Source organism: Diabrotica virgifera, chromosome 10 (genome assembly GCF_917563875.1).
Source record: "Diabrotica virgifera virgifera chromosome 10, PGI_DIABVI_V3a".
Taxonomy (NCBI): Eukaryota; Metazoa; Arthropoda; class Insecta; order Coleoptera; family Chrysomelidae; genus Diabrotica; species Diabrotica virgifera.
In genome coordinates this window covers 31,518,568-31,531,646 of record NC_065452.1, presented here as the reverse complement: position 1 = coordinate 31,531,646, position 13,079 = coordinate 31,518,568, and the positions used below count along the sequence as shown (strand labels likewise).

General features: G+C 31.0%; 1 protein-coding gene across 1 annotated transcript in view; it reads right to left on the bottom strand.

The window, feature by feature from the left end:
- LOC126893190 (golgin-84) overlaps nucleotides 1-13,079 on the bottom strand; it is a 44,154-nt gene that overhangs the window by 26,020 nt on the left and 5,055 nt on the right. Inside the window, exons 3-4 of the mRNA XM_050663145.1 lie at nucleotides 9,312-9,402; nucleotides 4,601-4,915 (exon numbers count right to left, since the gene is read on the bottom strand). Coding sequence (XP_050519102.1) covers nucleotides 4,601-4,915; nucleotides 9,312-9,402 — 406 coding nt within the window. The remainder of the gene's footprint in view (nucleotides 1-4,600; nucleotides 4,916-9,311; nucleotides 9,403-13,079) is intronic.

The window sequence follows — 13,079 nt, the reverse complement described above, 5'->3', positions numbered from 1 at the left end:
TAAGATTTTTAGTATCCCTAATACTTTTAAGTTATTTTGAAAAAAGGGCATTTTCCAATATTGTAGGAATTTTTTTTTACTATAAAACCAATTTTTTTTTAAAACTATGCACTCCCAACCGGTAAACCTTACAGATCGTATAAACAATACACATATAAAGTAAATGGTAAAGCGGTAACGATTAATTTTATTTACGGTGCTAAATAGGGGGAGATTTTCACGATTTTTTTTTAACAAAAAAAAGACTTTAACTAGTACTAACTTTTAAAGGACTAAACTTTATTTTGAGCGTAACTCGCTTAGTTTTAATGCTAGGGACTTTTATTTAGGGAGCGTTCAAGTATTACGTAACGGGATTTTTGAAGAGTATTGACCCCCCACCCCCCTACGTAACGCACTCTAATAAGCGTTTAACTATTGCCCCCACCTGCGTTACGTAATACTTGAACGGTCCCTTACTACTGGGATATTGTTGTTTATTTGTCCCGATCTACAACCCTAAATCCCGATTTGTTTTTGCTTATATACCGATTAAAAACAAATCAGACCTGGCAACACTAACCGAGGTGAATTTTTGTGGTATAATGAGAGTTAGAATTGGCGTCATTGTCGATAATTCATCTACCAATTCATTTTCTTCAATAATTAATGTTGATATGTCCACGATGTTACTCCAACTTTCACCACCATAATAGAGGCACAGTGCTGAACATTCGAGGTCTACTTTTCGGCAATTTCATAAGCTCGGGGGTACTGGAGGCTTGGAAGTTTGGATTAGTATCCAAAATTTTCAATGCTTTTTCCAGCCCCAATTTTCTGGATCACAATGTTTACCGAGTCATGACTGAATCTGGTGATACACTCGGAGTCTGTGGAAACGGGTTGCATCTTGTGTTGGAGGAAGTGAGAAGAGATTAAATGCATTTTTTGTCACTGTTTTAGCGAATCGTTTGTATCTCAGGGTTTCCAGAGAATCGTCTTTATTTCCGCCATATAAAGAGACGAAAAACGTTCGCTGACAACAGTGAGTAAAGATGGCTCGACTTTTCCGCTGACAAATAATTTTCCCTAGAGGTTTCTTACAAATAAAATAGACACCACTTATGATGCGCTCTTACAAAAAACACAAAATGGTTATCTAATCACAAAAATATAAATTTTATCCACAAGACTCTCAATAGTATTATCTATAAAACTCAAAATACTTTTCACAATTTTTATTACGACTGCACATGGCAAAATAGGTAGCACAACTGTAAGAATAAGTTAAGTAGAGGGGGACCGACTGCTGTGCCATCCAGGATAAATTATAATAATAAAAGTAATAGCAGGCAGATATTCAGTCTGGTACGGAAGAAAAATGACGTAACTCCAAATTTTGTCAAGTCCTGTTTGTTGCGCAATTAACTTCTAAAATACTATGTAAATATGATACAAAAAGACCAAACTGTAAAAATGTGCTGAGCTACTATAGGGTAGTTGCGTCGTTACTGAAATACGCGCTATGTTAGACCTTGTTTCAGATGCATAATGACACAACTGTATATAGGGTTGAAAATAGGGCGATTAAATTAAGATAATGAAATTCGAACCAATATCGATGAAAATAAAAGCCATCGCTGTCAAAAAACAAACGCCATACTGATGCTCCTGGACGATTACTCTTCATTTTATCCCTATTTTAAATATGTTTAGATCGTTTTTTTGCTCTTCTGAAGAATTTTGCATTTTGCGGTTGCGTTATTCTTCTTCTGGACCGGCGAATTTGTCCTCAAACAACTTCTTGGGCCTTTTCTACATATGCATAGGGTAAGTTTTATAGTGGGGAGAAAGATCAAAAATAGATTAATAATAGCATAAGAATGTTAAAATCATAATAAATTGTATTAATAAAAAAATATTAAGATAGAAAAGTAAGCCTAACGTTTTGTTTTTATTGTATTCCTATGAGCATTCGAGAATCTGGTCAAGTTTGGAGCGCTGTAAAACCTATATAAATAAATAGAATTAAACAAATTTATAGTAGAAATTGTTCGCTGAAAAACCCTCTACAAAATTGCTATAATGTGATTTTATTTTAAAATGAACTGAAAAAAAGATAACATCCAAAAGGAAACTTGTTAAAAAATGTTTACTTATTTTTGTTTATATCTTTTTTGTTGGTCTCTTGACGATAAAAGGTAATAGAAACAAAATTGTAAAAATTTAATTTGCTACATTTTATGATTATTAGATTTTCCGTAGGGTTGGTAGTTTACGAGATATAGCGCGAAACCCCTTTGCACCCCTTTTCCAAGATGGCGGCCGGGGGACAAGGGTAGCGACCCCAAAAACTTGAACTTAAGCTTCTACTGATCCCCCCTACACATTAAAAAAATAAAATTGACTCCTCTAACAAATGCAAGGTATGGCCTAAAAAATATAAGGTACATTCCATGTCAAATCACTCAGGCAAAAAATTTTGGATCTCCGATTTGTCTGAAAATTGGTATATAGCTTCTGCGGGACGTAAAAATAAGATATTTAAGGTCAAAAAATCTTCTTCTTCTTTTTTCTCAAAATGTTATTTTATGCGATTTTACAGTGATTTGGTGTTTATTTAAACAAATTTGCATTTTCTGTCGTAAAGTATCAATGAAAAACATAATATTTTAATAGAAAGGACTCAAAAATGTTATTATATGGCATTATAACAAGTTATTTTGAATCAAAACAAGTTTTTGATCAAATTTTATAGTGTAAAAAACGTTAAAATACCGTTTTTTACATTTTTCTCCATTCCCAAAATACATCATAATCGATTTGGCTGAAAATTTGCCCACAGATAGCCAAAAGATAGGACTTTAAGTGGTTAGAAGGATTTGAATTATATTACAATACCAAAAAAAGTTACATGCAGTAATATCAGACTCAAAAGTATATATTAGTCCAGTCGGGATAGCATTTGACCTTGAATGCCGAGCTACCCAAAATTTTATTTTTCTGATCTTTAGGGGAGTCAATAGTAGCCTAAATTTAAAATCACGAATGAATTCCTCCGTTACGTTAGCCTCCATCTTGATTTTAAAGGAGAACCTGTTTTGCTCAATATCTCCGCCATTTTTAATTTTTCGACAAAAATGGTAGGAACTAAAATTGTTCCAAATAAATCGTATTTACAATTAATACAATTTCTTTTTAACAATTTTTGTCGTGAGGTCGATATTTTCGAGTTAATTGTACTTACAGTAGACGCCTACATTTTTGACTATAATATTGCATGTAACTTTTTTGGTATTGTAATATCATTCAAATCCTTCTCACCACTTAAAGTCCTATGTTTTGTCTATCTGTGGGCAAATTTTCAGCCAAATCGATTATGATGTATTTTGGGAATGGAGAAAAATGTAAAAAACGGTATTTTAACGGTTTCTACACTATAAAATTTGATCAAAAGCTTGTTTTGAATCAAAGTAACTTGTTATAATGCTATATAATGACATTTTTGAGTCCCTTCTATTAAAATATTATGTTTTCCATTGATACTTTACGATAGAAAATGCAAATTTGTATGAATAAACACCAAATCACTGTAAAATCGCATAAAATAAAATTTTGAGAAAAAAAGAAGATTTTTTGACCTTAAATATCTTATTTTTACGTCCCGCAGAAGCCATATACCAATTTTCAGACAAATCGGAGGTCCAAAATTTTTTTTGCTCCAAAATTGAGTGATTTGAAATGGAATGGCCCATAACATTTCAATGGACTATATTATATGGAATGAAAGATAATTTAAATGTCTTCGAGAATACGGCATAATATAGGCAGGGTATGCAGTTTAACATAAGGATATTATTCAATGTCACATGTAGGCCAAATTCAACTAAAATAATACAACACTCTGTGCTATTACATGATAAAAATGTAAATTTTATTAATGACAGTATATGGTCTAATTATATTATCGGTGTTTGGTGATGTGTAAACACGACATACTTTATTCTAATTGGTATGTCTTACAAATCAGGAAATCTTTAAATATTTAAAAAATGAAGGGAGATAGGTATAGGAAACCCTAATATAGATTGAAACTGAGTAAATTTTCCATACGATAGACTAATAAAATATAGGGTGTTTCATTTAAAATAAGTACGTTATTACAGCTTGAATTTGTTAATAGAACAATCTAATATTTTGACCACCCTGTACAAAATGTTGTTACAATAAATATTTGTTTAAATATGTCAAATAGTACATATTTTAAGATGCACGAAAAAATTTTTCTCAGATTCTTAGATATTTATTTTTTTTCTAAAATCTTATATTTTTATAAAAATCGAAATAAATCATACACCCTATATTTAGGAACCCTTATAAAATATAGCTTATTTTTTAAAAGCAATTCAAAAATGTCATCAGATATAGGGTGTTCCGTAAGAAAAAATATAACTTTGATATACTTCTTTTTTTGAGCACCCTGTATAATTCACATTATATTTAGATTGTAGTGTTAATGATCCTGTATCTTTCTGTGATGAAATTTTTTTAAATCTTAATTCGTTTTCCGTACAGAAATTGAGGCGAATAAGATGGACCACACCCTGTATAATGTACTTACTTGAGCTCTTCATTATAAGTTATAAATATGTTATCATTGTTTTCACTTGATTGGTTCTCTTGTTTTAACGAAATAAGCTTTTCCTTTTCCTGCAAAATTCTCTGAGCCCTAGCAATATATTGATCCTTTTCAATTTGAGCTTCAGTTACTTGCTCACTGGCTTTCTCCATCTGAAACTGAAGGTTGAAATTTTCGTTTCTCAAGTCTGAATAAAGATGTTGCATGTTTAGGAGCTGTTTATTGAGATCCTGGTTATCTAATTCTAACTTAGCAATTTTTTGATCTAGAATATGGGTTTCTTGGGCTAAAATAAAACTATAAAATTTTTTAAGTAAAATATTTACAAAATTGGCACAAAGATGATTGACTAAATGTATTCAAACTGAGTTTTTGTGTGATATTTTGAAAAATCTAGGCTGAATTTTACAAGATTTCACAATATAGCAAGTTATTATGTTTAACCAACCAGTAGGTACATACAGCTGTCTCGAAGTAAGACGATTAATAACTTAAGATGATTTTGTTTTTTTATTTGGCTTCACAATAATGGTAGAAATATTTTGTTTTGCCATGTTATTCTCTATAGTCTCCTTGCCCTGTTGCAAAAAATAGGCATACTCTCTTCTCTTTAAAGGCAAGGGTTCAGCTGATGATCACAATAACTTTTGTCAAATTTCTCTTTTACCAATTCTTTCAGTAGAGGATCTGATATAAGGTCGAACTGTCAAACGTTATTCTATCAATTCTTGATAAGTATTTTGGACTTATGTATTTCATTTTAAAACATCGTTTTTTATTTGTTAATGCAGCCCGATCGCCCGTCTTCCCATAAGCAACCTTCTTCGTTAACAATTAAAGAAATATAATTTAGAATAAAACATGGCAATAATTCCTATTGGACCTGATAGAAGAGATTTGAACTTGAATTTAGATACTTGATGATTACAAAAATAATATTTTTTTACTTGTGTTTTTGAGCCTTGAAAATCGTCCTTTTTGGTTTTTTTTAGTTTTGAACTGTTTATCGAAAACGATCAACAGAGAAAAATTACGAAAGACCTTTTTTGTTTCCAATGATGAAAAATAATCTAAAATAATATAAGAAAAAAATTTTCATTTATAAAAAAAGTATTTTTTCAATTATTAATTAATTATAGTCAGAAAAAAAAACTATATTGGGCATCTTTTGTTTTTTATAGTTGTTAACATACTAAATTACATATCAAATAATTTTTATCCATTAAACAGATTAGTAACTTGAATTTAGGTACTTCCAAAAATGATATTTATAACGTAAAACTTTATAACGTAACAATTTATAACATAACGCTTAGTGTTAACTCAGTTAGGTGCAATAATTATAATTATGCTTATAAACCTGTTACACTTATTTACATGTATAAGTACTCTTTCAGACTAAGAGACTGGTGTCTGACACCAGGGGTCTGATTCTAATTCATTTCGAGGTCGCTATTGAATTTCGACACCGCCACGATGGTCGCAATTTATAGCAATTCTTATTCATTTCGATATTAGTTACAACTGGGGATATTAACGTTATCATTTTGACACTGCTCAGAATTTGGGTTCGCGCTCCGGTTTATTGGATTTATTGGCTACGCAACCACCGCAACATTTGTTGATAGTCTGGGAAAATTATCGAAAAAATGCCATTTTTGGGAAAAGTTATTTACCAGCCATTTTATAGCTAAAATCGAATCTTAAGATTGCATATATTAGTAATACGGGGTATGACAAGTCCGCAGAAAGTGTGTTATTTTATTTATAAACAAATTAGTACTCCTAAATCTTTTTTTTTAATTAGTGCTCTGTAACTCCTAAGATTTTTCCTTTAAACCAAAAACACTCAAATAAAAATTCACCTTAATTTAGTTCTGCACAAAGTTATTTTCCTTCAACAACGATTTCCTTCAACAAAAATTTTACTCGGAATTTTAGGGAAGTAATTATTTATCAATAATTAGATAATTAGATAATACAGAGAGGGGCTAAATTATGGAATAAATTCATTTTCTCTAAAATAGACGAATTTGGAGCAAAATCCCGAAACAGGTCGATTTTTATTTTTAAATTACAATTTTTTGGTATATATTTCATACTAGTGACGTCATCCATCTGAGCGTGATGACGTAATCGATAATTTTTTTTAAAGGGAATAGGGGTCGTGTGGTAGGTCATTTGAAAGGGCGTTCAATTCTCTATTCAGTAATATAAACATTAATATCATTATTTTTACACGGTTGCCAAAAAATAATTTTTGAATTAAATTAATTGGCGCAAAAAGAAGAATGTATGTAATTTATTTACCTCAAAATACATTGTACTGCTGTCAGAAAATAGAAATAAAGGTTTATTTCACAAATAAACATTTATTTTCGCTTAAATTAAATTAAATTACAAACAGCCTCCCTCCTACCTATTGGCAGTTTGAACATTTAATTTAAGCTAAAAGCCATGTTTATTTGCCAAATAAACATTTTTTCTATTTTCTGACAGCAATAGAATGTATTTTGAGTTAAATAAATTACATACATTCTTTTTTTTGCGTCAATTAATTTAATTCAAATTTTTTTTGTCACCCTGTATAAATAATGATATTAATGTTTATAATACTGAATAGAGAATTGAACGCCTTTTGAAATGAGCTACCACACGACCCCTATTCCTATTTAAAAAAATTTAATTTAAAAATAAAAATCGACCCGTTTCGGGATTTTTCTCTAAAGTCGTCCATTTTAGAGAAAATGAATTTATTCCATAATTTAGCACCTCTCTGTATATCAGGAGACCGGCGACAATCTAACCAATAGTTTAGCAATAATTAAAATGTTAATCAAAAAATTTCGGTCGAAATAATAACCAGAAAGATTATGATACACCAGAATAACTATGATTTTCGTATAAAAAAGCGCTATACCTATTCAACGTACTTTACAGAATTGAAATAGGACTATTTGAGCGGTCTCAGGAATGTTATAAAGAAATAATTTTTTGTCTCAGAACCCCTCAGAAAATATTAGATTAAATTAAATTAAGTTAACGCTGTTGAAAAGAGCACGGCACTGATCTTTTCGAAGAAAAAAAAATTGAATTGCGAGGAGTGGTTCCAGGTATAACCGGTCAAATTTGACCGGCATTTACGACACAGTTATAAACAACAGGATTTCAATCTTTGAACCATTACCTTTTTATTCCGGTCCTCTTTGTACATACAAATTTTCATATCTTCAAGACACTCATAACAAAAAAGATTTATGTCACCAAGTTATTTAATTATTGCTAAATAATTACTGCCCTAAAATTTTAGTTGAAAATTAAAGATTTTGTTTGGAAACCCCGAATTTTCCGAGGAAAATTTCCGCCGACTGAAATCGGAAAAAAATATCTATGTGCAGAATTAAATTACAGTGAATTTTTATGTGAGTGTTTTTGGTTTAACGTTAAAATCTTCTGAGTTACAGAGCAATAATTAAAAAAAAGATTTCGGAGCACTAATTTGTTTATAAACCAAATAGCACACTTTCTGCGGAGTTTGCATAGCTATATTATTAATATATGAAATCTTAAGATTTGATTCCAGTATGCCCAGCAATAAAATAGCTGGTACATAATTTTCCTTGTTTTATACTAATTTTCCCAGATTATTACCTTACATCTTTCATTTGATAATTATTCACATTGTGGAAATTCTCAATTATTATATTTATTATATTTCTAATTTAATACTATTCTATTTAATTCCTCCAAAACCAGCAAATTTCCATAAAACCCAGCCATATTAATACCTTTTGTTTAGTTTTCCTTGCAAGAAACAAACAAAATACATCTTCTAAACTAAACCTAACCTCGCTTTCGGTCATTCATTCATGTACGTATCACACCAATTTCGACTCGAAATTATAATATCAACCACTTTTTTGGAGTCGCTATTAATTTCGATAGTCGCTATTTTGTGACATCATTTCGTTAGTTCAACTAAAATCCACAAGGCTCGCACAGTCGCATTTCAACGTCGCCATATTGATTGCGACTTGTTTTCAGTTGAAATTTGAATTAGAATCAGGGCCCAGTGTTCAATTGGAGCAAGGCATTGTTGAGCCACTAAAATCAGTCAGACACTCAAAGTGGCTCGTCTGTAGTCGTTCATTTAAAACAATGCTTTGCTGAAATTTGGCGGACACCGGTTGTTTTGGCCTCATTATATTTATTTTATTCGAAGTACCTGGTCTATTTACTGATCCAGATACTGTACTACATTTTTCGATTTTTCGTTAATTACTTTTAGATATCAGTAGTAAGTAGTCGTAGTCTCAGTAAGTAAGAACACATTCAATTGTTAAGTCGTTTCGTATAGTAACAAGTGCCACCACCAAAAAATCGCCGGTTCAGTTATACTAAAAAATAAATTAACCCTCTATCCTTCCTTTCTTTCCTTAGTAATAACTGAAGACATCAACACCTACCAGTTAAATAAGGTAAGAATTTTTTTGTTATAATTTCCCTACAGTCCGCTCAAAATTTGATTTGCGTAACCAGCATTAGCCTAATCGCCACCCCACCGGTGTCAGACACCAGTGTCTTAGTCTGAAAGGGTACTTATAGTTGTAATATCTTTTCTTAACACATGTAGATTAAAAAACACTTCACACTTAAAATTCAGTTTGAACTAACAATATTCTTACAAAATTACCTATTATGAACTGAGCTTGATGACGACATTTTATCACTTTTTGCAGAACTTCTTATTGATTCATCCAAAACACTATCTTCCAATACACTTGCTAAAAATTATTATTTAATGTACATCTTTATTATTGAGAATGAAGTATTAGAAAATGACATCAAGGAAAGCTGGCAAAAACTTAAAGATAGCATAATTAACACAGCAACGGGATCACTTGGAGAGATGAAAGTAACAAATACTACATATCAAAAAAGAAAACCCCATGGTTTAGAGAGGAAGTGAAGATAAAATGTGAAGAAAAGAAGAAGCCTTTTACAATACAGAACACAACAAACACAACAGGCATACAACCATTATAAACTAATCAAAAATGAAACGGTTACTTTAGTCAGACAAATAAGAAGGAAGCAATGGCAGGGCTTCTCAAAACAGATGGAACATGACTTGTACGGAACACAAAAATAAATATCGAGAATGATCACAGAATAAACAAAAGTTATGAATGAACTAATAAAACACATTTAGAAGGAAACATGGGCAGACTACTTCTGATCTCTATTTGTTACAGGTAGATATAATGAGCCATTAACACCTGAAGTTATGACAAACGAAGAAATAAAAATCGAGGAGGGAGAGGTAAAAGAAGCAAGGAAATTAAAAAATAGAAAATCGCCAGGAGAGGACAGAATATCAAACGAACTCCTAAAGTATTAGGACAAGATCTGATCACACAACTCTTAATATCTCTCTTCAAAAAGGGAGACAAATCAGACACAAAGAATTACAGAGGGATTACCTTATTAAACATAACATTAATATTAACAACCAAAGTAATAACAAACTGAGTGAAATTATAAAATTAGTAGAAGAACAACGACGTTTTAGATCAGGAAGATCATGTACCACAATGCTATATTTATGAGGCGAGTTTAAGAGAAATTGCACGAATACAACAAACCAGCATAATGTTTTGTAGACTGTAACAATCCCACTGCCAATAAAATTTTAAATTATTTCGTTGTGCACCAAAAATAAAAATAGAAATCCGACCACTTAAAAATTTGGTCAATTTTGATGTCTCATATTTCCTAAACCTGTTGGCTGATTTAAGTGATTTTTTTAATATGTTATAGCCTGATTCTTTAACAATACCGCTATAATAATATTGTTACTAAACAGGTAAATTTTCATTGTATACCGGGTGTACCAATCAAACTGTGTTTTTTTCTCAAAGTTCATCACACCCTGTGGAATATTCTAGCATTTATAAAATAGTGAAATTAAAATCCAACTATAGCCTCAGGTTTTCTTAACATTCTGTTTTTTGATTCATTTGTTTATGTTGGATAATAAAAAAGTTAGATACTTTAACAACTAGACATGTTCTTTATCAATACACAGTGTTTCCAAATAAGTGCGACAAACTTTAAGGGGTAATTCTGGATAAAAAAATAATGACAGTTTGCTTTATAAATGTATGCTTGCAAAAATGTTTCGTTTCCGAGATAAGGGATGTTGAATTTTTTCTTACAAACTGACGATTTATTTATTGCTTTAAGGCCGGTTGAGATATGCAAATGAAATTTGGTGAGTTTTAAGACGTAGTTATTGTGGATTTTTTACGTAAAATTAATAATTGTATATTCACCATTTTCATGCATACGGGTCATATTACCTGATCATATTACCCATATGCATGCAATATAAAATTCTAGACAGAAAAATTGGGAAATAGTAGAAAGTTATGGGATACCTTACAAATTTTTAAGGATGATAAAGTTGTTTTATGAAACCTCCACAGCAAAAGTATTATACGACAGGAATTTAACAGAACCAATCCACATTAACAGCAGTGTACAGGGTTGTATATGGTCTCCTACTATGTTTATTATTGTCATGGACTGACTCATGAAAAAAGCAGCAACAGTAAAACTGGGATACACTGGAATACCTTTGAACAATTAGAAGATCTTGCATATGCAGATTATGTGTGCCTACTTTCAGCAAAGAGACAAAGAATGCAGAAGCAAAGTGAGAAATTACCCAAAGAAAAATTGGGTATGGAGATAAACATGAATAAAAATGAATTAATGAAGATTAACACACCGAGAGAAATGGGCATACAAATAGAAAACCAAGAGCTGAAATCAGTGGAAAGAGTCAGTTATCTAGGAAGCATACTCAACACAACACGATGAGCAGAGGAGGATATTAAAACACGAATTGGCAAAGCACAGACAGCATACTATATGTTAAATATGTTAAAAAATAATATATGGAAATCTAATGAGATAAAACTGGACACCAAAGTAAAAAATCTTCAATAGTAATGTAAAGGTAGTACTATTATACATATCACAAACTTGGAGAATAACAAAACACAACATTGGAAAGATTCAATCCTTCATCAATAAATGCTTACGAAAAATTCTAAGAATATTTTGGCCCAACAGGATCACAAACTCAAACTTATGGAAAAAACGAAGTAAGAACCAATAAACAGTACCGGTGCTAGGGTATAAGGTGCCCACCCGCAAAACTAGAATAGGCGCCCTTCGGTTTTTTAAAATTAGTATTTTGTATAACACCCGCAGAAAAAAACCTCATTATAGCGCCCGCCTGCAGTGCATCCCTTAGATAGATAGATAGATAGATAGATAGATAGATACATTTATTGATCTTTTTGTATCATTTACATGACATAAGACAAGTCACAAACATGGTATATTTATAGTACAATAAGTAGGTTATTAAAAAATACTACACTAAAGTAAGCTAAAGTATCTTATTAAAAACATTAATGGTAACAAACATTTAGTAGAGAACAAGATTACGAGACTGATAAAATATTGTTAAAAGTATAAAAATATCGGAATCAGTTGCTAGCTATTGTTCCAGCCAATGAATTCGTCTAGAGTCTAGAGAATAAAAACAATGTTCAGTTAAAAACAACTTTAACCTGGTTTTGAACTTGTTAAAATGCAATATTTCTTTTATTGAATTTGGTAGCAAATTAAAAAATTGTCCTCTGGCATACATTGGAGACTTTTTTAGTTGAAATCGGTTGAATTTGTTTAGGTGGATATCACTTTTATTTCTCGTGTGGTAATTATGGACATCACTATTTATTTGAAACTTATTCTTATTAAAGAAAAGTGTAGGTTAATAGTTTGAAAAGATAGATGCATGTGCAGGTCATAATATTATTCTTTTTAAATGTATCTCTACAAGATTCGTTGTAATCTAAGTTAAAAATTAGGCGAATGAATCGCTTTTGAAGGACGAATATTCGCCCAATTTCCGTAGCTCTGCCCCACACAATTATATTGCAGCTGATGGCGGAGTATACAAATGCATAGTACAAATTAAGTAGGTACGATTGGTAAAAATTTGATTTCAAACTATTGAAAGCAAAGTAGAGTTTATTTAGTTTTTTACAGAGAGAGTCCATTTGATGATTAACATTTAATTTGGAATCTAATTCCATTCCAAGGAATTTAGTGTGTTCGACAGTCTCAAATTTGCAATTATTTAATGTTAAGGTAATAATATTGTCACCTTCCTTAAGTGGAGATGTGAATTGGATAAAAATGGTCTTATTTTCATTGATAAGAAGGTGATTTATTTGACACCAATGAATGAATTCATTCATGGTTATTTGTATTTTCTTATGCAACTCGTCTAAACCATCAGCTACAATTACAATTGTTGTGTCGTCTGCATATATAAAAACATGTCCATTTGTTATACTTAAAGGTAGGTCATTTATGTAGA